The 23,774-nt window shown below is 41.7% G+C and overlaps 1 protein-coding gene across 8 annotated transcripts in view; it reads right to left on the reverse strand.

The window, feature by feature from the left end:
• Nucleotides 1–23,235, reverse strand: part of btaf1 (BTAF1 RNA polymerase II, B-TFIID transcription factor-associated) — a 210,103-nt gene extending 186,868 nt beyond the window's left edge. For all 8 annotated transcript variants that reach the window (XM_068052646.1, XM_068052653.1, XM_068052652.1 and 5 more), the window contains exons 1-2: nt 22,828–23,235; nt 15,572–15,695 (exon numbers count right to left, since the gene is read on the reverse strand). In XM_068052646.1, the coding sequence (XP_067908747.1) occupies nt 15,572–15,695; nt 22,828–22,841 (138 nt within the window). In that variant the 5' untranslated portion in view covers nt 22,842–23,235. The remainder of the gene's footprint in view (nt 1–15,571; nt 15,696–22,827) is intronic.
• Between the last annotated feature and the right edge of the window lie 539 nt (nt 23,236–23,774).

Below are 23,774 nucleotides of genomic sequence, written 5' to 3' on the forward strand. Positions count from 1 at the left end.
TTGGTCTGAACAAGCTGTATTACACACATCATTAATCTGATTTCCATTTACTTTGCGAACTGCTTTTAGCTGAAAATAATCTGCATCTGAATGCAATTTTAGAAATCAAAACACCCAATACAAATGTCAGGAAGTGCTTAACTAAATAGAGAGTAAGCAAAGAATTTCACAGCCAGAAATTCATGCCATATCTGGGCCTGGATTCCATGGTCAGCAGCAAAGTTGACCTTGAGGAAAGCTGCGCATAAAGGTCTAGCGATCTCTTTGGTGTGGATTTCCCTCTTTCCCTTTGTTAGTTTGAATCTGGCGCCAAGTCGAGGTGATTTCCAGACATCCAGCAACAGTGATGTCATCAAACAGGGTAAGCAGTCAATGATACGGATATATTCTCAGACAGCAAAATAGGAAGTAAAAACCACTCATTTTCGCTCACTTATAATTGCATTTTACAAAGCACAAAATAAATGATTGGGACATACATATGGGATTAAAGTAGAAGCGGAAATATCAAATAAACTTTGAAACATTTCAAAAATGTGAAATTTCTCAATGGAGAAATGGGACATTTCACAAACATAAAAATATTTTTTCAGGACCAGTGAGCAGCAATTATAACTTAGAATGCCTTTAGAAACCCAGTTACATCTCATTCAACAAGGTGTAACTTTTTCCAAGGGTTTATTTTTTACAGCCAGACTAATAGGATAAAAGTGGAAGCTCTCATTAGTGTAGTGATTTCTAATGGATTGCAGACTGGGGAGACTTCAACAACGCACAATCTGGAGAAGTGGAGACTCACTGACTGCAACTTCTGAATTTCTGCGTTTAACTGTGGATATGTGGACTCGAGAGTGCTGTCAGTTTCAGAGGAGTAGTATGATGGTACTACTGACAGCTTCATTGTCCTTACTGCCACAAAATCAGGACCACTGAGTTTCAGCATACCCAAGGGAAAGAAATACTGCATGCATTACAACAACACCTTATATTTATATCGCGCCTTTAACACAATGAAACATCCCAAGGCACTTTAGGAGCATTATAAAACAAAGTACAACACTGAGCCACAAAAGGGGATAATGGTGTAGGGGGTAACATATTGCCACAGATAGAAGATTGGCTAGCTAACAGGAAACAGACAGAATGGGTCATTTTCTGGTTGGCAATATGTAATGAGTGGTGTGCCGCAGGGATCAGTGCTGGGGCCTCTACTTTTTATAATTTATATAAATGACTTGGATGAAAGGACCGAAGGTATGGTTGCTACATTTGCTGATGACACAAAGATAGGTAGGAAAGTAACTTGTGAAGAGGACATAAGGAGGTTACAAAGGGATATAGATAGGTTAAGTGAATGAGCAAAGATCTGGCAAACGGAGTGGCAGGAATAAAAAAAAAGCATATTCTCTAAATGGTGGGAGATTGCAGAGCTCTGAGATGCAGAGGGATCTGGGTGTCCTACTGCATGAATTGCAAAAGGTTAGTGTGCAGGTACAGCATGTAATTAGGAAAGCTAATAGAATGTTATCGTTTATCACAAGGGGAATTGAATACAAAAGTAGGGAGGTTATGTTTCAGCTATACAGGGTATTGGTGAGACCACATCTAGAGTACTGTGTGCAGTACTGGTCTCCTTATTTAAGGAAGGATGTAAATGCGTTGGAGGCAGCACACAGAAGGTTTACTAGACTAATGACTGGAATGGGTGGGCTGTCTTACTAGGAAAGATTGGACAGGCTAGACATGTAACCGCTGGAATTTAGACGAGTAAAAGACTTGATTGAAACATACAAGATCCTGAGGGGTCTTGATAGGGTGGATGTGGAAAGGATGTTTCCCCTTGTGGGAGAATCTAGAACTAGGGGTCACTGTTTAAAAATAAGGGGTCACCCATTTCAGACAGAGATGAGGAGAAATTTTTTCTCTCAGAGGGTCGTGAGTCCTTGGAATTCTCTTCCTCAAAAGTCAGTGGAAGCAAAGTCTTTGAATATTTTTAAGACAGAGGTAATTCTTGATAGGCAAGGGGGTGGAAGGTTATCGGGGGTAGGTGGAAATGTGGAGTAATCAGTTCAGCCATAAAATTACTGAATGGCGGAGCAGGCTCAAGGAGTCGAGTGGCCTACTCCTGCTCCTATTTTGTATGTTCGCATCAGGTCAGATGACAAAAGTTTGGTCAAAGAGGTAGGTTTTAAGGAGTGTCTTAAAGGAAGAAAGCGACATGGAGAGGCAGAGAGATGCAAGGAGGGTATTCCAAGGCTTGGGACCTAGGCAACTGAAGACACAGCCACAACAGCGGAGTGATTAAATTCAGGGATGCACAAGAGGCCAGAATTGGAGGAGCGCAGATATCTTGGAGGGTTGTGGGGCTGGAAGAGATTACAGAGATAGGGAGGGGTGAGACTACAGATGGGTTTGAAAACAAGGATGAGAATTTTAAAATCAAAACTTTGCTTGACTAGGTCAGCGAGCATGGGAGTGATAGGAGAACGGGACTTGTTGCAAGTTAAGGCAAGGGCAGAATTTTGGATAACCTCAAGCATACAGAGAGTAGAATGTGGGAGACCAGCCAGGAGTCTGTTGGAATAGTCAAGTCTATAAGTAACCACGGCATGAATGAGGGTTTCAGCAGCAGATGAGCTGAGACAGGGGTGAAGTCACGGAAGTGGAAATAGGCAGTCTTAGTTAAGGCACGAATTCGAGGTCAGAAGATCTTCTCGGGGTCAATTGTGACACCAAGGTTGTGAACAGATTGGCTTAATCTTAGACAGTTGTCAAGGAGAGGAATAGAGTCAGTAGCTAGCGAACAGAGTTTGGAGTGGGGACTGAAAACAGTGACTTCAGTCCTCCCAATATTTAATTGGAGGAAATTTCTCCTCATCCAGTACTGGATGTTGGATAAGCAGTCTGATAATTTAGCAACGGTGGAGGAGTCACAAGATGTGGTGGTGAGATAGAGCTGAGTGTTGTCAGCATACATGTGAAAACCAACACCATGCTTTCGGATGATATCGCCGAGGGGCAGTCTGTGGATGAGAAACAGGAGAGGGCAAAGGATAGATTCTTGGGGGACACCAGAGGTAACGGTGTGGGAGCAGGAAGAGAAGCCATTGCAAGTGATTCTCTGGCTGCAATCAGATAGATAAGGATGGAACCAGGTGAAAGCAGTCCCACCCAGCTGGATGACAGTGGTGAGGCATTGGAAGAGGATGGTGTGATCAACTGTGTCAAAGGCTGCAGATAGGTTGAGAAGGACGAGGAGGAAAGTTGAGTTTTGTCAGAGCAAGATGATATTTTCAGCAAGAAACTGGGAACTCTTACAGACAAAATTTATATGTATTATTTTTGTTTTTAAAAGTTTCTATTCTTTCAATTTGAATTTAAATCTCACTGGACACTAAGCTAGTCATGGTCTTTACTTTTATTAGCTTTAAATTTAAAAAGTCACTTCAGTCCAACAGGTCACTCCACAGACAAGAGCAATAAATCTCTCAACTGTACAGGAATCTCTCTTTCATACTATCATGCCCACAGGTTTTCTCATAACTCATTCCTTTGATACAAGTACATTTGACACAAGGTGAAATATCTGACAAAGAAATTTTGTACCAACTTAAAAGTGCTCATTTGTGTTTGTGCGTCATATTCCTCAGGGGCAACATACAAAGTTTAAAATAAATATTGCCCTTAATTTTGAGGTATCTCAAGTTGCTGATATAAACAGATACTGATATTCCAATTTCGGACTTGTAACAAACTAAAAGCCTTGTTCCAAATCTCCAGGCCCACAAATTTAAAAAAAGGATAAGCCATAGAATAAGAAAAATAAACGCAATAAAAACAAGCTGCCTGGGCTCCAAGGACCAGATTGCTAGAGTGCAGGTGCTGCAGTTTGGACTTCCATGTGTATCACATTTCGAGGACCAGACTAACTTAAAAATGCACCAGATTATGCAAAAATGTGAAAGAAAGTGTGACTACATAGCTTTTGTTATTGAGAAACGGAAGAATTCTGTCAAATACATGCAAAAGAGGCTTAATTTGGGTTATAGCTTAAATTTGCAAATCTAGCACTACTTATACAGTCTAAAAGTAATTTAGTTCTTTATTTTAAAATCTATTTTCATTTAGAAGGAATGATTTTTAAATTCAAGGCAGTTTTATCCTCCATAAAAAGCATATCAACCAAGATGTTCCCAAAACATTGTCTTTCTTAACACTCTTTGCTGAGTGCAGCAAGATTTGATTCAGAAACAAAAACAAGAAATGCTGGAATCACTCAGCAGGTCTGGCAGCATCTGTGGAAAGAGAAGCAGAGTTAACGTTTCGGGTCAGTGACCCTTCTTCGGAACTGGTCACTGACCCGAAACGTTAACTCTGCTTCTCTTTCCACAGATGCTGCCAGACTTGCTGAGTGATTCCAGCATTTCTTGTTTTTGTTTCAGATTTCCAGCATCCGCAGTATTTTGCTTTTATATTAAGATTTGCTTCAGTACAGCTTTAAGCAACATATGAAGCTTTTCTCATCTATCTAAAACATAAATCACAACAACATCGAATAACCTTGAAATCTAGGTGACACGTCAGTGTAATACGGAGGTGCCAACTTTCAGATGAGACATTAAACAGAGGGCCTGTCGGGCCACTCAGGTGGACATTAAAGATCCCATGGAATTATTTGAAGAGGAGCTGGAGTGATCTCTGGGTGTCCTGAACAAAACTTATCCTTCAACTTACTCCACTAAAAAAAAAAAAATTCTGGTCATTTATCTTGCTCTGATTTGTGGGACCTTGCTGTGCACAAGTTTGCTGCCATGTTTGCCTAAATCACAATAGCAATTACACTTCAAAAGCATTTCACTGCTTTTTGCATCATCCAAATGAGATGAAAAGCACTATATAAATGCAAGTTCTTCTTTTTCTCTATCTATCTTTCCCATCTCATCACCTTACAATTTTTAAAAAGTTTGATCTTTATAGCAATTTTCGCTCCTCTCCTAAGGACAGACTGCTGGCTGAGATTCGGTTCCTCAGTTGCCTATCGTTGTCCTGCTCTCTACAGCTGAACAGAATCCTAACAGTTCACCAACTCGGCTTACATCTCAAAACAGTTCCTTGGCCAAAATATCAGACAATAATCAGAACCGAAAAAATCTATACCCAACAAAAACTAATTCCATCAAGACAATGCGGATGGTGGGGGTGGGGGGACTGGGGCGGTGGAATAGAAAATTGGAACAAAGCTAACGCATCTAAAATAGTGTCTCTGATTTCATAAAACCATGGTCCAGATTTGGCACAGGCTTTTGACAGCAAACGGTCAGCATACACCATTAGCCCTCTGAAGGTGACTGCAACTTCAAGATTTAGTGCATGGGACATTGCAGTCTGTCACTTATTGCTCCACCAAAGGCTGTGCTCCGGCACCCACAGACCCGGCAGTTAAATCAGATAATGTGGCAAGAACTTCCCCTTTTCTGCTCTCGCATTACTATTAGATACCCCATGAAAAAGTTACACCTTGTTCAATGACAATCTGTGCATTAACTATTGCTGAACAACAGATCTAGCCCTGAAATAAATATTTTTATATTTGTGGAATGTTGTTAAATGTTTCCATTATGATTAATTACCAGATTTAAAATTTTATTTTATTTACATAATTTTTTAAACGATTTTTCATGATATGTCAGCTCTATCTTCACCCCATATCTATGTCCCAATCTTGCTTCTCATTTCCTGATTGGCTGCTTGATAACATCACTGCAGCTTCACACTGGGAATCCCCATTATAGAATGCTACAATCAGTTGCATGGCAAAAAGTAGTAAAATTCTTGCCACAGAAATTTCTAGATCTCTCCACGATGCTTTCTTCAGGGTCTTGCTTCACTGCTGACCGCAAAATCCAGGCCATTAAAAATTTTTAATAAGTGCAAGAAGGATTCACTCAAAATATTTCATTTGGGTTACATAGCTTTTCCTTTTCCATTCTCTTCTCCATTTTAAATGAAATTAGTGCAGACTAACTGAATAAATGCACAGAAGATTTGCTGAGCACCTCCAATATTGAACCTCTTTTTCCTTTTCCCATTCCTCCCTTCAAGAGATTTTCATAATGATTTCACAAAACAGAAAAATTTAAGAATTCTTTAACCAAATACATACCCACCCTAACAATATTGTGGCAGCACTAGCATTAGAAATTCAGCAATTCAAGACAGCCCAACACCATCTGATTTAGACAATAGCAATGGGCAATATATGCAACTTTGCCAGCAGCAGCCACATTCCAAGAATAAAGAAACTGCATATACTGAATTCTTATTCTGCTAGTTTCCCTACCCTTTTAGTTCCTATCGCATCATGCACTATCCCCTGACCAGGAACTGGGCAGACAAGTGGTCGTGATCTGTACAACCATCTGCTAAGAAGTGCACAAGAATCACATAGTACAATTCTCCTCCCTCCCCCAGCCCCACCTCAATCTCTTCTTTCCATCCCGAATTGGCCCTCACTCTGGAGGGGGCAGGAAGCGCCTCTTCATTGTACCTCCATGGTAAGGGATACATCACCTGCAGAATTGTAAGATGAAGCCCCGCACCATTTAACAGTTAAATGTGAATTGCAGTAAGCGATCCACTCCATCACCATAGTATGTTGTCATTTGTACATGTAATTTGCAAACAATATTCAACGGATCCCAAATTCTTGACATATACAACAGAGACAGCAAAGCAAATTAATAGATCTGATAATGCTTTGGGTTGCATAGTTCTAAACAATACATTTATTTAAACAAACTAAATAGGCCTTGCAGGGGTTATTTTGCAGACTAGAAATAAATTTTTAAACAAGTCCACAAAGCAGATGCATGAAGTACCAGGCATTTTCTTATACAACTCTAAGTTTATACCGCTTGTGAACAGGCTTATACTATTACAGCTCAAAATTCATACTGGGTTTCCCTATAGGGTTGTTGTTCTATCCAACATTCAGATAAAAAAAAAAGACATTCAAATAAATAACTTATTTTGTTAAAAACAATATTGCTTATATTCTCTCACAGGTTAGGCGAATAGATTTACCATTTTCTCCAATATCAACCCTCAGTCATTAAGAGTTTGTATAATTTTACAGTTAATTAAAAGTTCCTTAATTTGACTTTAGTAATAAGTAAAAAAAATTTAAAGCACTAAATTCCCACTTACGGGTGGTATTTATGTTGCTTTGTTAGCACTAAAATTTTTGAATGGAGTAGACTGGAAAAACCTGTAAACACTATTAAGAATTGTATTTAAGCATGTTTTACATTTTAAATTAATATAGCTACAAGTGACCACAAATTACTTTTAAAATGTCACCCATTATGAAAGATTGCTCTGGGTAAGGGGTGTATTGACAACCACTATAGAGAAACAAGCTAACATAAGAAAGAAGATTATAGCATCATGCTCTGCCCCTGGCATTGCAAAGTAACCTAATCACTAAGACCCCTGCTACCCTCCCAGAACAGTCAACAACCTGATGGACATCCTGAAACCTTTAATGATATGCATGTATGAACTATGTCCAGAGACTAATTGTGTTAATTTGAATTTATAGAATGGTCATTCAAAAATAGCTGTACTTATATTGTTACGAGCAGGTGAGGGGGGGGTCTCAGGCTCCCCTTTCGCCCCTTCTCTGGTTTGACCGCAACAGGGTTATCTTTTTTAACACAAGTGATTTAACTTATCACCTCAGTGAGCATCTGCTCCTGTTCCTCTAATTGTAAATGAACCAATCTGACAGGTTTTCTTGAGTTTAAACAAGAAAGATGCAAATTTAATAACCTTATCATTCTAAACCGGTTAAAATTACAAAATATGCTAAGCATCCATGCCCACACACACACAGACTACAGAGGGAAAAACAGAGAGTTGGAAAGTTGGAGTAGAGTCCTTAATAAATGGAATTTAAATACTGAATCTCAGTCTCAGTGTCTTTAGTTGAAACTGTAATCCTCGCTGGGCCACGTGCACAGTTCAGGCTTGCTTTTAAGGTTCCGGAAGGCAGAAGAGGGGCTTTATCCGTGGCCCCTAGTTGTTGACTGTAAGGATCTGTAGACTTGAGGCTTAGTAGCTGCAGGGACTTTACTGGAGGGGCAGCAGGAGGAGAGGAAACAGGAGCGGGAGGAATGTTTCCTTGCTCTGGATCTCAGTTACTGTTTGCCTTCTGAGTCACCACTCTCAAATCTCCAGAGTGGCCCAGGCAGTCATGTGATATGACCACATCTTTGTGTTTGAATCAGAATCTTCTGGAAGCATCTTTGAAATTCAAGGATCTCCCCTCAAGGTATTCAGACATACTTGGTGTGGGGGGTGGTGTCGATGGCTTTTGACGACCACATTGATAAGGTTACCCAGATAAGTGAATCAGAGATCACCCCATTGTTCTGGCTCAGCTGAGTTAATCACACCTGTCTCCAGCCTGATCATTTGGGTTTGCAAATTGTGTGTGGCCATCATGGCTACTAGTTGTTCTGTTTTAAAAAGTTATTTGTAACAATATCCAGTAAATCTCAGGCAAAGTTCCATGCAATTAAATTATTTCCATTTGGAATGTGGGGTTTCTGTCACAAATTGTAAAGCATTTCATTTTTTTTTTTAAAAAGAGAATACTCATTTTGAAACAGTAGCCAGAAGATTGGTCATGTTTCTATTGCAAATACCAAGACATCTGAAAAGGAGCTACAATCACTGAATAAAAGGTCTCATGTGGCAACCACTGCCATTTCAAAGAAATTCTGCAAAATTCAATAGTATTTAATAAATTGTCAAAAAGGCAACGGTATTTATGGAAATTCATTTTAAAATGTTAATGATTACTGTTGCTGCAGAACTGACAGACATTATTGTTCTGGTTCAAATTTAGGATTCTCATATACATCTTTGAATCCCTTCATGGCCTCACTCCTCACAGTTCGCATGGTCTTATCCAGCCCTACAGGTCCCACTCCACCTGCTACCAAACTCTCCCTTTTCTCAAGCTTCAGCCTCCTGTGCATTTTTTCTTCATCCCAGTTTGCAGCGTGCCTTCAGTTACCTGGCTCCCAGGATTCCCTCCCTGAGACCATCCACTTTTTCTAAGACTTTTCTTGGACACATTTGGTGAGCCATCCTGACGGCTCCTTCTTTGGCCTGGCATCCATTTTGTTTTTGATCATCCATCTGGGTGGTGCACTGGGACGTTTTTGATGTGGTCATTTTAGCTGCAGTAGCAGTACAGCAGCTGTGTGTTCCATAGGTCATTTAGGTGTGTACCACGGAGATATTTCAGATCGCAGTATTGTGATTTCAGATTTATCCGCAGCATCAAGAATATACTTTTCCAAACCGTCAGGCCATAAAATTTAGTTAGGTCAAACATGGAAATAAAAAATACAAGTGTAAATAGGAGTTGGTTGGGCTTCGAGGACAGGTTTTTTGTGATGATATCCACCGAGGTCTTTTGTGCATGCTGTGACTTTTCCTCCCAACCTGTTATAAATGTGGCTGCCAGAAATTCAAGTAATGAAACCCAGGCAGTAAACATAGTTTTCAATCCATGTATCTTAACAAAAAATTTCTGTGCACATGGACCCATCTTGCATTTGCCCAAGCGTAAGTGCAAACTGTTTTTGCACTGGGTTCAGTGGCGCAGTGGTTAGCACCGCAGCCTCACAGCTCCAGCGACCCAGGTTCGGTTCTGGGTACTGCCTGTGGGGAGTTTGCAAGTTCTCCCTGTGACTGCGTGGGTTTTGCGTCTGGTCTTCCGGTTTCCTCCCACAGCCAAAGACCTGCAGGTTGTTAGGTAATTTGGCCATTGTAAATTGCCCCTAGTGTAGGTAGGAGAATGGTGGGGATGTGGTAGAGAATATGGGATTAATGTAGGATTAGTATAAATAGGTGGTTGTTGGTCAGCACAGACTCGGTGGGCCGAAGGGCCTGTTTCACTGCTGTAGATGATTGATGAAGGAAGGGCAGTGGATGTTGTCTACATGGACTTCAGTAAAGCCTTTGACAAGGTCCCTCATGGCAGACTGGTACAAAAGGTGAAGTCACACGGGATCAGAGGTGAGTTGGCAAGATGGACACACAACTGGCTCGGTCATAGAAGACAGAGGGTAGCAGTGGAAGGGTGCTTTTCTGACTGGAGGGCTGTGACTAGTGGTGTTCCGCAGGGATCAGTGCTCGGAGCTTTGCTCTTTGTAGTATATATAAATGATTTGGAGGAAAATGTAGCTGGTCTGATCAGTAAGTTTGCGGACAACACAAAGGTTGGTGGAGTTGCAGATTGTGATGAGGATTGTCAGAGGATACAGCAGGATATTGATCGGTTGGAGACTTGGGCAGAGAAACGGCAGATGGAGTTTAATCCGGACAAATGTGAGGTAATGCATTTTCGAAGATCTAATACAGGTGGGAAGTATACAGTAAATGGCAGAACCCTTAGGAGTATTGACAGGCAGAGAGATCTGGGCGTACAGGTCCACAGGTTACTGAAAGTGGCAACGCAGGTGGATAAGGTAGTCAAGAAGGCATACGGCATGCTTGCCTTCATCGGTCGGGGCATAGAGTATAAAAATTGGCAAGTCATGCTGCAGCTGTACAGAACCTTAGTTAGGCCACACCTGGAATATTGCGTGTAATTCTGGTCGCCACACTACCAGAAGGATGTGGAGGCTTTGGAGAGGGTACAGAAGAGGTTTACCAGGATGTTGCCTGGTCTGGAGGGTATTTGCTATGAGGAGAGGTTGGATAAACTCGGATTGTTTTCATTGGGACGGAGGTGGAGGGGCAACATGATAGAGGTTTACAAAGTTATGAGTGGCATGGACCAAGTGGGTAGTCAGAAGCTTTTTCCCAGGGTGGAAGAGTCAGTTACTAGGGGACATAGGTTTAAGGTGCGAGGGGCAAAGTTTAGAGGGGATGTGCGAGGCAAGTTCTTTACACAGAGGATGGTGAGTGCCTGGAACTTGCTGCCAGGGGAGGTGGTGGAAGCAGGTACGATAGCGACATTTAAGAGGCATCTTGGATGGGAATAGAGAGATACAGACCCCGGAAGTGCAGAAGGTTTTAGTTTAGACAGGCATCAAGATTGACGCAGGCTTGGAGGGTGGAATGGCCTGTTCCTGTGCTGTACTGTTCTTTGTTCAATCGGATTTGCATCAGGCACAGGCTGCAACATTTGTTTTTAAAACTTGTTAGATTTCTGTTAACCACCTCAGATTTAAAATTAACATTTGACCTAGCTGATTTATGATAAAGGCACACCCAGCCCAGTCAACCCTGCACAGTACTCCTTACTCATATCTTGGGACACGCCAAAGTTGGGAGAGCTGTCCCACAGACTAGTCAAGCAACAACCAGACATTCATACTCACAGAATCATACCTCTCAACCAAATGACCCAGATTCCTCTTGGTATGTCCTGTTCCATCGGCAGGACAGACTGACAGCCGCACAGTGGTATACAGTCAAGAGAGAGTGACCCTGGGAGTCCTCAACATTGACTCCGGACCCCATGAAATCTCATGACACGAGATCAAACATGGGCAAGGAAATCTCCTGCTGATTACCACCTACTGCCCTCCCTCAACTGAAGAATCAGTACTCTTCCATGTTTAACACCACTTGGAAGAGCCACTGAGGCAAGGTTGGGAGACTTCAAATGTCCATCACCAAGAATGGCTCGGTACCACCACAACTGACCAAGCTCTGAAGGACATATCTGCCAGACTGGGCCTGCAGCAGGTGACGAGACAACCAACAAGAGGGAAAAACCTACATGACCTCATCCTCCCCAATCTATCTGTCGCAGATGCATCTGTCCATGACAGTAATGGTAGGAGTGACCAGCACACAATCCTTGTGAAGACAAAGTCCCATCTTCATACAGGAGGACCCTGCATCGTGTTGTACAGCACTAACACCGTGCAAAACGGGATCAATTCAGAACGGATCTGGCAGCTCAAAACTGGGCATCCATGAGGCACTTTGGGCGTTCAGCAGCTGCAGAATTGGACTCCACCATAATCTAACCTCATGGCCCAGCATATCCCTCACTTTACCATTACCAACAAGCCAAGAGACTAATCCTGGTTCAATGAGGAGTATAGGCAGGCATGCCAGGAGCAGCACCGGGCATACCTGAAAAGGAGGTACTGACCGGTGTAGCTACAACACAGAACGACGCACATGCTAAACAGCAGAAGCAGCATGCTATAGACAGAGTTAAGCAATCCCACAACCAACGGATCAGATCAAAGCCCAACAGTCCTGCCACAATTGGTCATGAATGATGGTGGACAATTAAACAACTAACAGGAAGAGGCGGCTCCAAAAACGTCCCCATCCTGAATGATGGCGAAGCACAACACATGAATGCAAAAGACAAGGCTGTAGTGTTTACAACCATTTTCAGCCAGAGGTGCTGAGTACATGTTCCATCTTCGCCCCTCCCCAAGGCCCCGAGCAACACAAATGCCAGTTTTCAGCCAATTCGATTCACTCCACATGCGTCAAGAAATGGCTGAGTGCACTGGAAACAACAAAGGTTATGAGCCCTAACAACATTCTAGCTATAGTACTGAAGACTTGTGCTCCACAACTAGCCGTGTACCTAGTCAAGCTGTCCCAGTATTGCTACAACACAGGCATCTACCTGACAATGTGGAAAATTGCCCAGGTATGTCCTGTCCAGAAAAAGCAGGACAAATCAAATCCAGCCAATCACTCTACTCCCAATCATCAGCAAAGTGACGGAAGGTGTCATTCACAGCGGTCTCAAGCTGCACTTACTCAGCAGTAACCGATGCTCAGTTTGGGTTCCGTCAAAGCTACTTGGCTTCAGACTTCATTACACCATTGGTCCAAATATGGACAAAAGAGCTGAATTCCAGGAGGTGAGGCGAGTGACTGCCTTTGACATCAAGGCAGCATTTGACCGAGTATGGCATCCAGGAGCCCTAGCAAAACTGGAGTCAATGGGAATCAGGGGGAAAACACTCCCCTGGTTGGAGTCATACCTAGCACAAAGGAAGATGGTGGTGGTTGTAGGAGGCCAATCATCTCAGCCCCAGGATCCCACTGCAGGAATTTCTCAGGGCAATGTCCGAGGCCCAACCACCTTCAGCTGCTTCATCAATGACCCTCCCTCCATCATAAGGTCAGAAGTGGGGATGTTTGCTGATGAATGTAGAGTGTTCAATTCCATTCATAACCACTCAGATACTGAAGCAGTCCGTGCCTGCATTCAGCAAGACCTGGACAATATTCAGCCTTGAGCTAATACGTGGCAAGTGATATTCGCACCACCCAAGAGCCTGGCAATGACCATCTCCAACAACAGAGAATCTAACCATCTCCCCGTGACATTCAACACCATTACCATCGCTGAGTCGCACACCTGACCAGAATGGTAACTGGACCAGCCAGATAACTACTGCGGCTACAAGAGCAGGTCAGAGTCTGGGAATTCTGCAGCATGTAACTCACTTCCTGACTCCCCAAAGCCTGTCTACCATCTACAAGGCACAAGTCAGGAGTGTGATGGAATACTTCCCACTTGCCTGATTGAGTGCAGTTCCAACACTCAAGAAGCTCGACACCATTCAGGACAAAGCAGCCCGCTTGACTGGCACCCCATCCACCACGTTAAACATTCACTCTCTCCACCAACACAGTGGCAGCAGAGCACACCATCTACAAGATGCACTGCAGCAACTTGCCAAGACTCCTTTGACAGCACCTTCCAAACCCTCAACCTCTATCAGCTACAAAAACAAGGGCAGCAGGCAAATGCGAACACCACCACCTGCAAGTTCACTCAAGACACACACCATCCTGACTTGGAAAAGTATCACTGCTCCTTCACAGTCGCTGGGTTAAAATCCTGGAACTCCCTCCCTAGAAGCACTGTGAGTGTACCTACACCACAAAGACTTGCCAGCAATGCCCCCATTTCAAGAGGAACATATTAAAAAAACAGGTTGTGAAGCTGTGGAATGCACTACCAGAGTTAGCGACTGAAACAGAGCCCGTGTCAACATTTAATAATAAGTTAGATAGGTGGTTGAAGGAAAGGGAATTGAGGAATGTGGAAGCAGGGTAGGCACATGGGATTAGGACTACTGTTCATTTACAGGATAGACATAAACACAGACTTGTTCAGCTGAACAAACATGTTTAGGTGTTAGAATTACTTAGAAATCATGGAAGCAGCAAGCACAAACCAGATGTAAAATAAAGCTCCCTCCACTTTGCAGTAACATGTCTTAACCCAAATTATGGAAGAGCACACATGCTTCATCGCTCACTGCATTTCTAAACTTAGGTTTGCATGCATCTGAACATGATTGTAAGATACTTTCGAAGCGAGCTACAATTCTAAATTTTCAGTCATCCAACTTAGCTATAAAGCTGACAATGCATATTTACGTGAATTCTGTAGTCAGCGGCACACAAATGGCACTCGGCATTCATTATGCTTATCGCTTCCCACAGACTTTTTGTGGGCTGCTGTGGGGCAACTTATGCAATATAAGACAATATAAAAAAAAAATCAAGTACAGAAGTGAAATAGAGAGAAAATGAAAGATGTGATAAAAAGATAAAAAAACTAATGAAAAGGTTTAATAAATTCATCTCCAAAAATAAATTAAAATCTGAAGGAATCAGACTCCACACTTGTAAAATTTAATTTACATTTTACCAGGGAGATGTTTTGGTAGTAATCAAGACATTTAAAATTTACTTGAATGGACAAGCCCCAACATATCTGGCATGTTTAGTGGATATCTATAAGTACTGCAACTTCACGCCCCTTCGTGTGTTTGAATGACAAATCTTTTAGTGAGGTCCTGGTGTAGTGAAGCTTGTGGAGGAGCAGAATGAATCAGACAGCAATTTTTTAATTTCTGCATTTAATTACAGATGTGTCGATGCCAGACTTTGCTGCCTGATTTTACTCCTTAATAACAGTGAGCTGATAGCCTTACTGTTATTCTTACTGCAAATTCCTGGCCAATGCTACAACAACCCAAAGTAGTCAAGTCATTGTCCAACATATTGGTAAGAGGTAACCTGAAACAGTTTCCTCCTAATCAATCTTTTAGGATGACATAGAGACTCATTTCTTAAACAGTATATTAATTTTATATTATACTTTTACCCTCGAATATTGACGCGGCTGGCACGAAATCAAAAGGTAATTTTGGATATAAAATTTGAAAAATTTCATAAAATATGGAGCTAGGAAGGTTGCTGTGCTGCAGAAACCCACAACAGGTCGTCTTCTCCTTCATAACTTCCATTCTACTGCATAATTACTGCTTCCATCCTAATGTGTCAAACAAGAGACTGAAAATATTCAGCTGATCTTTATACATAATGCATGGCGTGTAAAGTCTATAAAATGGTAGTTTTTGTAGCAGCAGGCTTCTCACTCACTGGCTGACCTACAAATATTTTTGTAAAAAATAAATGAAACTCAAAATACGCACGCACGCACACACGTGCACCTTAGATCAAAATAACCTGATCATCTACTTACTCTGGATAACAGGTTATGCAGTTCATGAGGATGGAGTTTAACGACTTCACCCAACTGTTGAGCTGCTGCTTTTCGAGTTACTGGTGTGGTCCCAGTATCCAGTAAAATAAAAAGACGATCAAGCCTATTTAAAAGAGAAAAATATGTGGTTATTTAACATTTCAATTCAACATACTGGTATTTCAAAATTGTTTCTGCAATGATTCTAGTGTTAGTTTTGACTTGATTGTTTAATTTGTGTGAAGTTGAAGCTTTTTTAAAAAAAAAGTCAGTGTTGTATAAACTCTTCTGTGGGACAACCAATAGGGCAGACTCAATGGCAGTGATGTAGCCAATGAGTCTTTTTCTAAACCACCTTGGGCAAAGCCATAATCTGAAATTAGATTCTGCTAACCACTTATCCACCACTAAGCAAGGTCCTATTAAGGTAACAGAACGGACAGAGAGAGCCATTAGGCATCCATGATTAGTTTCAGCCACTTAAGAGGACACGAGTTCCATTTTTCAACTGAAACTTGTGCCGAGACATGACCATTTGGAAACACTTTCAAAGTGGAGTCTGCACTGCAGCAGTGAGGGCTTCAGGTTTGGAATGGTCTCAAATCGTGTAATTTAAAAGCCAGTGTTTTCACCAAAAGCTAACCTATCACTTGCAGCTAATCCAGTTTCCAAAGGTAGTACAAAATAACTTTGTTAGCTGAGTCTATCTACACCAGTGTCCTCCTCTTTGGCACTGGTCAATAGCAACCACACCACTATAGAGATGAGTGATTTTATTCGCGTCACTGCAATTCATTGACCCCATTTGATGCAAGCATATGGAAACATAACACTGTACATGACCGAACAGACCATTGCAGGCCATTTAGCTTGCTCTAGCTTTTAGGAAATGTATTCCATAATACTATTCCCAATTCCAAGTATTTATGTACACTGTAAAACAGCAACCGCACCAGCAATGGCTTTGAAGCAGCCGACTAGTTATCTCTTTACATTTTAACTGAGTTCCAGGTACAACAACTTTTTGCTTCCTCTGCTCAACCAATTTCAGGCCAATTGGAAAATCACTTCCACCTGTGCCATGCTTTCCAATTTTGTGGGGCAAATTGTCCAGGTGGCACAATATAAAAAATTTGCTGAAGCTTAAATGAGCAGCATTCAGAGTCCTCCCTTACCTTCATGCCCTCAAAATACTGCAGTAAATTTGTCAGTCATAATTCTTCTCTCCTCTAAAAGATGTTGGCTCCTTTTATACTTCGAACTTTCTCCATAGTTATACATTTATGCAGGTAGTTCATTATTCATTACTTTAGGATGCCGTATGGTTGCCAGACTGACCAGCTACAGTTTTCTAGGTTTCTCATTGCTCTTTTCATAGATTGGCATTACACTCCCCTTTCTCCCATCCAAAGGCACAATTATTGTTTCAGTTTCTGAGAATTCCCTAAAGATAACTGCTAGAACATATCCAATTTCGCTAGCTACTTAAATACTATAGGGTCCAATCCATCTAGATCTGGTGCCTTGGCTCACTGAGTCACCCCTTAATTTAAAGTTACTCATAGAAACATAGAAAATAGGAGCAGGAGTAGGCCATTCGGCCCTTCGAGCCTGTTCCGCCATTCATTATGATCATGACTGATCATCCAACTCAGTAACCTGTTCCTACTTTTGCCCCATATCCTTTGATCCCTTTAAACCCCAAGAGCTATATCTAACTCCTTCTTGAAAACATACAATTGTTTTGGCCTCAACTGTTTTCTGTGGTAGCCAATTCCACAAGTTCACCAGTCTCTGGGTGAAGAAATTTCTCCTCATCTCAGTCCTGAATGGTAATTTAATTTGAAAAAGAACACTAGCTCCCACTGTTATTTACATCACTTAATTCAAACTAGAATTCATTTTTTAAAAGCACAAAAACAACTTAATCAGGAATAGACTGTACTTGATTCCACAATAAGTATTTTTTTCATCCATGGTCCATTGATTAAACAGAGGGTTTCAATTCTTGGGATTAGGTTATGAAAGACAGTTCTCACTCAAGGCAACAAAGTATCACCCAGAACAGATTAGTCTGGATAACACAAATGAGCACCATCTGCAGTAAAGTTTCATGCTGTGTGCCATGAGCTGTCTGTTACAAAGACAAACCATATATAGTTGCACTTGTACCCAAAGCATTGAAAAAACTAGCCTCGCAACAACATTTTACAGTGAATACTGCTTCTAGCCTTGCCCATTATACTTTACTGAAAATAATTCCTGGGACTGGGGTACAGGAAAGTGGCCCTTATGTATGAAGTATAAGACAACTTTACAGTTCTTTAATCATGATAGTCACAGTTTTAAGAAAGCCTTAGATTCTAAAGTTTGACAATATCAGTTCGTCAATGAAATTAGTGCTTTATCAATGTAAATCTATTACAAACTAAAATTCAAGCACATAGTTAGCAATCTCACTAAAAATCCACAAGGAAAGCAATCTTGGTAAAGTCATACTGATGTATTTAATCCATTCTATGCCAGAACTTGGGAGTGCTCAATTGTGACAAGATAGAAAACATTTTCCCCCCCAGTACTAGCATCCATTCCCTCTAATGGAAAAGTAATCAAACACCCAATGCAAAGAATGCAAGACTTGCATTGCTGTTGTGACTGATGATTCAAAAGTAGCTTTTGACTGAGCAAGGCACATTTTAAAAACACTAAATGCGCCTTTGTAATCGAATACATTATGGTAGCTTCAAACATATTTTATATTTACCTATAGCCAATAACAAACATGTAATACCATCAGCTGTAAACGGCAGTATTAAAATTATGGCAGTAGTGGACTTTTATATACATCCTTATTGGTCACATATTTTCTATGACAAGTGCACTGTATTAAAACGTCAGCTTGGCTCAGCACCTCAGAAGGTTTAAGCCCTGCTCTAGGATTTGAGCATATCATATACTAACATTTCAATGCAGTTTTAAGGGATTGCAGCAATTTCAGAGCTACTATCTTTCAGATAAGGTGTCAGATTTAAGTTCCTGTTTGTTTGCCTGTTGGGGTGAATGTAAAAGATTGCATGGACCTTTGAAGAAGGGCAAGAGCATTTCCCCAGTGTCCTGGCCAACATTCATCTCTAAACCAATACCGCCAAAACAGGATTTGCTGTTAGTGGGATCTTGCAGTCCTCAAATTGGCTACCACATTTGCTTACAAAATGGTGACTACACTTTAAAAGTAACCTCTTGGGCTGTTGAGGAAACAAAAGGCTCTAGATAAATAGAAGTTATTTCTTTAAAATGCAACTGAAGTGAGTCTAATATTATATTAATTTCTACCTTAGCTTTCCGCACTACTTCAGTTCCAACAGATGGCAAGATTAGGGGTGCATCATCTGATTTTTTTGTTTCAAAACTTAAAAGTGGGGATTGACGCACTCTGAAGGATAACGGCTTCCAACTGATTACTGGAAAATTTAAAAAATTACTCCTCTATTAAAGAGACCAAGACTGGGAAAATGCAGAACAAATATTTTGAATGCTGACATGACTAGGAGTTTCACTTGTACTTCCCATAATTAAAATGAAAAAAAAAACAAAGCTTCTTCCTAAACAGCTAATATATTTAGCATTAAAAGGAAAATTTATACTTACAAAATTTGTCTCCACCTCCTCTCCCACCAGCCCCTACGTACCTTATACTTGTATTGAGGCATTCTCATGAAATTGTAGCTTTTTGTCTCTTTTATACCAGCTTCCTTTGAAGAGGCAACATCCTAAGTTGTGACATTGTATTTAGAAAAGTTCAGAAAAGCTAGTAAGTTCAAGCTCTTGAACTTCAGGAAAAATCTTGGGAGAGAATAAAAGACTTGGCTGACAGGAAGAAAAGAAGAACTATTTGTTAGAGGAGTTATGTGAGAGTGGGTGATGGGGGCGTGGGAAAGAATGAGGCGGTATTAAATCGGATCCCCAAGAATCTGTGCTGGGACTACTAAGGTTTCTAATTTACATCAATGACTCTGATTCAGAAACTCAATGCAATTTGCAGGGCAGTGGAAATGAAAAAAAGCAGCCCAAAACTATATTTAAAAAACTGAACAAAATATGTAGGCAGCAGACAAATGTCATTTAATGCAGGTGTCAAGTGTAAAGTACTGAATGAAGGAGAAATTAGTGACACCCCTGTAAAAAAAAATTCCCAATTCACTTGCAACTGCACTTTCAAAATTCCAATTGTCTAGCCTTTGGCTCTCCATCCACCACAATATTTTTTTTAGCTACCTATCTGCTCAACCTCACCCTCAGCTCCTTGGATGCTCTAGCCCCCATTAAAACCATTACTCTCTCTCATTCTGGCCTTTGCCCGAATATGGCCATCATGTCCGCTCCCTTAAGCCCAAGTGACAATACGGCAAACAACTAGTTTAACCATTCACTGATCTGGCTGGCCCATATAAAGCATTATCAGGCCCTCCTCTCATCAGCCAAAATCACTCACTATTGCAGGATCATCCTGGAATGAAAAGATAACCCCTGGCTTCTTTTCTCTACTGCAAACCATCTGCAACCCTCTCCCATCACCTCCACCTTCAAGTGAAAGATGCTCATGGACTTCTACATATGATCACAAACTTAGTGACAGTCAGCTGTTTTCCTCCCTTCATCTGCTGACCAGACCAAACTTCCCTGCCAAGGTTCCACCCTGCCCTAGCCTTGAACTCTAATCTTTCTCCAATTTCTGCCCTATCCCCACAGCCCCCCACTTGCCCCCCCCCCCCCCCCCCATACCGTGCCTTCTCCGAGATCATTTTTTTCACAAGACCCATCTCCTGTTCCCTCGACCCTATTCCCACTAAACTGCTCACCACCCAACTTCCCTTTCTGGCTCCCACGTTAGCTGATATTGTTAGGTTCTCTCTCCTCCGGTACTGTCTCATTCTCCTTCAAACCTATCATCCCTCACAACAAAACTAACCCTTGACCCCACCGTCCTCACAAACACTCCAAAGTTCTTTAACATGTTGTTGCCTCCCAAATTCCGTGCCTATCTTTCCCGAAACGCCATGCTTAAATCCTTTCAATCAGGATCCCACTGTTGCCACAGTACCAAAACAGCTCTCAAATCACTTCTCTTCCCAATCCTGCACTGTTGCCTCTGGTGTCCCTCCAAGGATCTATCCTTGGTCCCCTCCAATTTCTCATCTACACGCTGCCCCTGCCCCTATTTTCTTCCGAAAATACAGCGTCAGTTTCCACGTGCATGCTGATAACACTCACCACCACCTATCTCCAAATTGTCAGACTGCTTGTCTGACATCCAATCCTGATCAGCAAAAATTTCCTCCAACTAAATATTGGGAAGATGAAAGCCATTGGCTTCGGTCTCCTCCACAAACTACGTATCCTAGCCATCGACTTCAATCTTCTCTCTTAACTGTGAGCCTGAACCAGACTGTTCACAACCTTGGTGTCATATTTGACTGGAATCAGCTACTGACTAGATAACTGCAGCATCACTAAGGCCGCTTATTTCCATCTCTGCAATATTGCCTCACCTCATCTGCTACTAAAACCCTCATCCATGCCTTTTTTACTTCTAGACTTGACTATTCCAACACAATCCTGCAGCTTCCCACTTTCTACCCTCCATAAAACTGGAGGTAAACAAAACTCTGTTGTCCGTGTCCTAACTCACACTAACCCCATTCACACATTAACCATCTGCTCACTGACGTACAATGGTTCCAGGTTAAGCAATGCTTTGATTTTAAAATTCTCATCCTGGTTTTCAAATCTCTCCAAGCCTCAGCCCTCTCTAGCTCAAATCTCCTCCATCACTACAACCCTTCAAAATATCCACACTCCTCCAATTCTGGCCTCTTGAGCATCCTCAATTTTAATTGTTCCAATTTTAATGGATGTGCCTGCAGCTGCCAAGACTCTAAGCTGTGGAATACCCTTTGAACAAGCTTTTGGTCATTGCCCCAATATCTCCTTATGTGATTTGGTGTCAAATTTTATTTGCTAATGCTCCTGTGAAGTGCAATAGGATTTATGTTAAAGGCACTATATAAATACAAATTGTTGTTGACACATGCACTCCATGAATGTTGTTGAAATATGTAAAGATGAATTTGAAAGAGACAAGAATCTTCATCGACTCAACGGGCTGATTTTACAGACCCCCGCCACTTTTGCCTGCCGCCAATTTCAGCGGCGCGATTATAAAATTCAGCCTAACATATCCAATCAATACAGAGTCACAATCAACAAAGCTAAAAACAATAGAATACAAGTCTGAGGAAGTGACGATCAAATTATAGTGCTCTGGGCAGATCACACCTTGAGTCAGGGTTCAACCTGAAACATCAGCTGGCCTATTCTCTCCACAGATGCTGCCTGACCTGCTGAGTGTTTCCAGCACCTTTTGTTTTTTTTCACTTCATGCCCTTGAGTACAGTGTCCCGTTCTGGTCACCGAAACACCAGGATGCAACAAGGATGATCCCTAGTTTAGGAGATATCCAGAAGGAAGGGAGGAAGAAACTTGGCCTTTTCAGCCTTGCAAAACATTTGAGAGGCATTCGCAGAGGTCGAACTAAGATGGGCCAAATGTCTGAACGACATAAAGTAGTTTAAATTTAAAAGTAGTAGTGAAGCATTACAAGATCTTTAATCAAGGAACTATATTATTTATGATTACGAACAGATTTCGGTTTGCTTTGTAACCGTAGGTGAATGGGAAACAAGCTATGAGATATATATATATATATATATATATACACATATTTATCGTAATAACTGGTGGCTATTCAAAGCTGTTCACGATTCAGTATGTGTCAAGACAGATGAAAACGTGCACCTAAATGAATCCATTCCAGCCAAGTATCGGTTTTTAAAACGTAGGATTCTCTGTATACTCCCCGTAGGAACAGGCAATTTAAACCCCACTCTAAGGCAGCTATTGGAGCACAGAAAGTAAACATCTTCCGCTGGCTCAGCCATCATTCGTCGTTGATCTGGGGTAGGCCTCAATGATGCACGATTTACAAGCACGCTCGGAATTGATGCACAAAAAGTTTCACAATCATGCAAAAAGGTCGAGGTCAACTATAACACGCAATGGGGTTTATTATTTATCACCGAAAAGCGGACCCCACATCATTCAAACTGTCCCCCCTGTCACTCGGTTCGATAAAAATGGGCCTTTCTGACTACACTCCTCGCGTTTTATTTTGTGAGTAACTGAAATGTATCACCAACCTCGATACCGCCATGGAGACTCTGTGGTATAAAATTCGTTGCCCTCTCTTATTTGAACAAGGTTTACGGCTTTATTCCACCATTTACTGGCCAGTAGTGGCCCAGGATCGCCTTGTCCCAACAGCAAACGCCAAGAGGCCGCGCCGCTGTCAACCTCAGCAACCGGGAGAAGGGATTTAATTCATCGCCGGAGACCAAAAACCCTTTAATTACACTCAACAATAAGTGCCCGACGGTCATTTATCGGTTGTTTTATAACATGTAACAACCGGCTAGCCTTCGGGACACAACCGGAAAACAGATCGCGTGAAAAACTGAGGAAAATCAAGTTTTTTGCGAACAGGAAAGCAGCTCTCGGCGCGTGGATTTATATGAGGAGCCATCTTGCATTTATTGTCACCCCCATGCATGCTCCCGTCTGATTGGCTGCGCCGGCTTCCGCTGACCAATCCCCGTCACGTTCTTTACGTAAGCCGCTTCTTGGTGCGGGTGGAAAAGCGCTTCCTGCAGTGAGAGTTGGCTGCGCGACTAACACTACAGGGACTGGATACCTGCTTAATGCTTTGCTTAGGTTCTTTTCACATGGCGGCGCCTTGTAATATACAAGTTGGGGAAAAATACAACATAAGTTTCTAAGTGCTTTTCTAAAAAGTGAAGTTTTTTTCTATGACTATGAAGTTGAGAGTTTCTCAAAGGTGGATTGTACTCTTCCCTTCCCCCCCCCCCCAAGAAATTGTGATTTAAATCGCTGATAACGTTAACTGAAGCATCAGTTTTTCAGAATTTCAATGGAAAGATTTATGACTTTAAAACAGGAACTGAATGAAGTTATTCCTCATCCTCTGACCATGCTTCACCTGTAGTCTTGACTTCCTGTGTGAAACGCCGTAGAAGATCACCTAATTTTATATTATTGGCTGCATGCATTTCCTGTCGCCTTTTTCATT

The sequence above is a fragment of the Heterodontus francisci genome, chromosome 20 (genome assembly GCF_036365525.1).
Source record: "Heterodontus francisci isolate sHetFra1 chromosome 20, sHetFra1.hap1, whole genome shotgun sequence".
NCBI lineage: Eukaryota > Metazoa > Chordata > Chondrichthyes > Heterodontiformes > Heterodontidae > Heterodontus > Heterodontus francisci.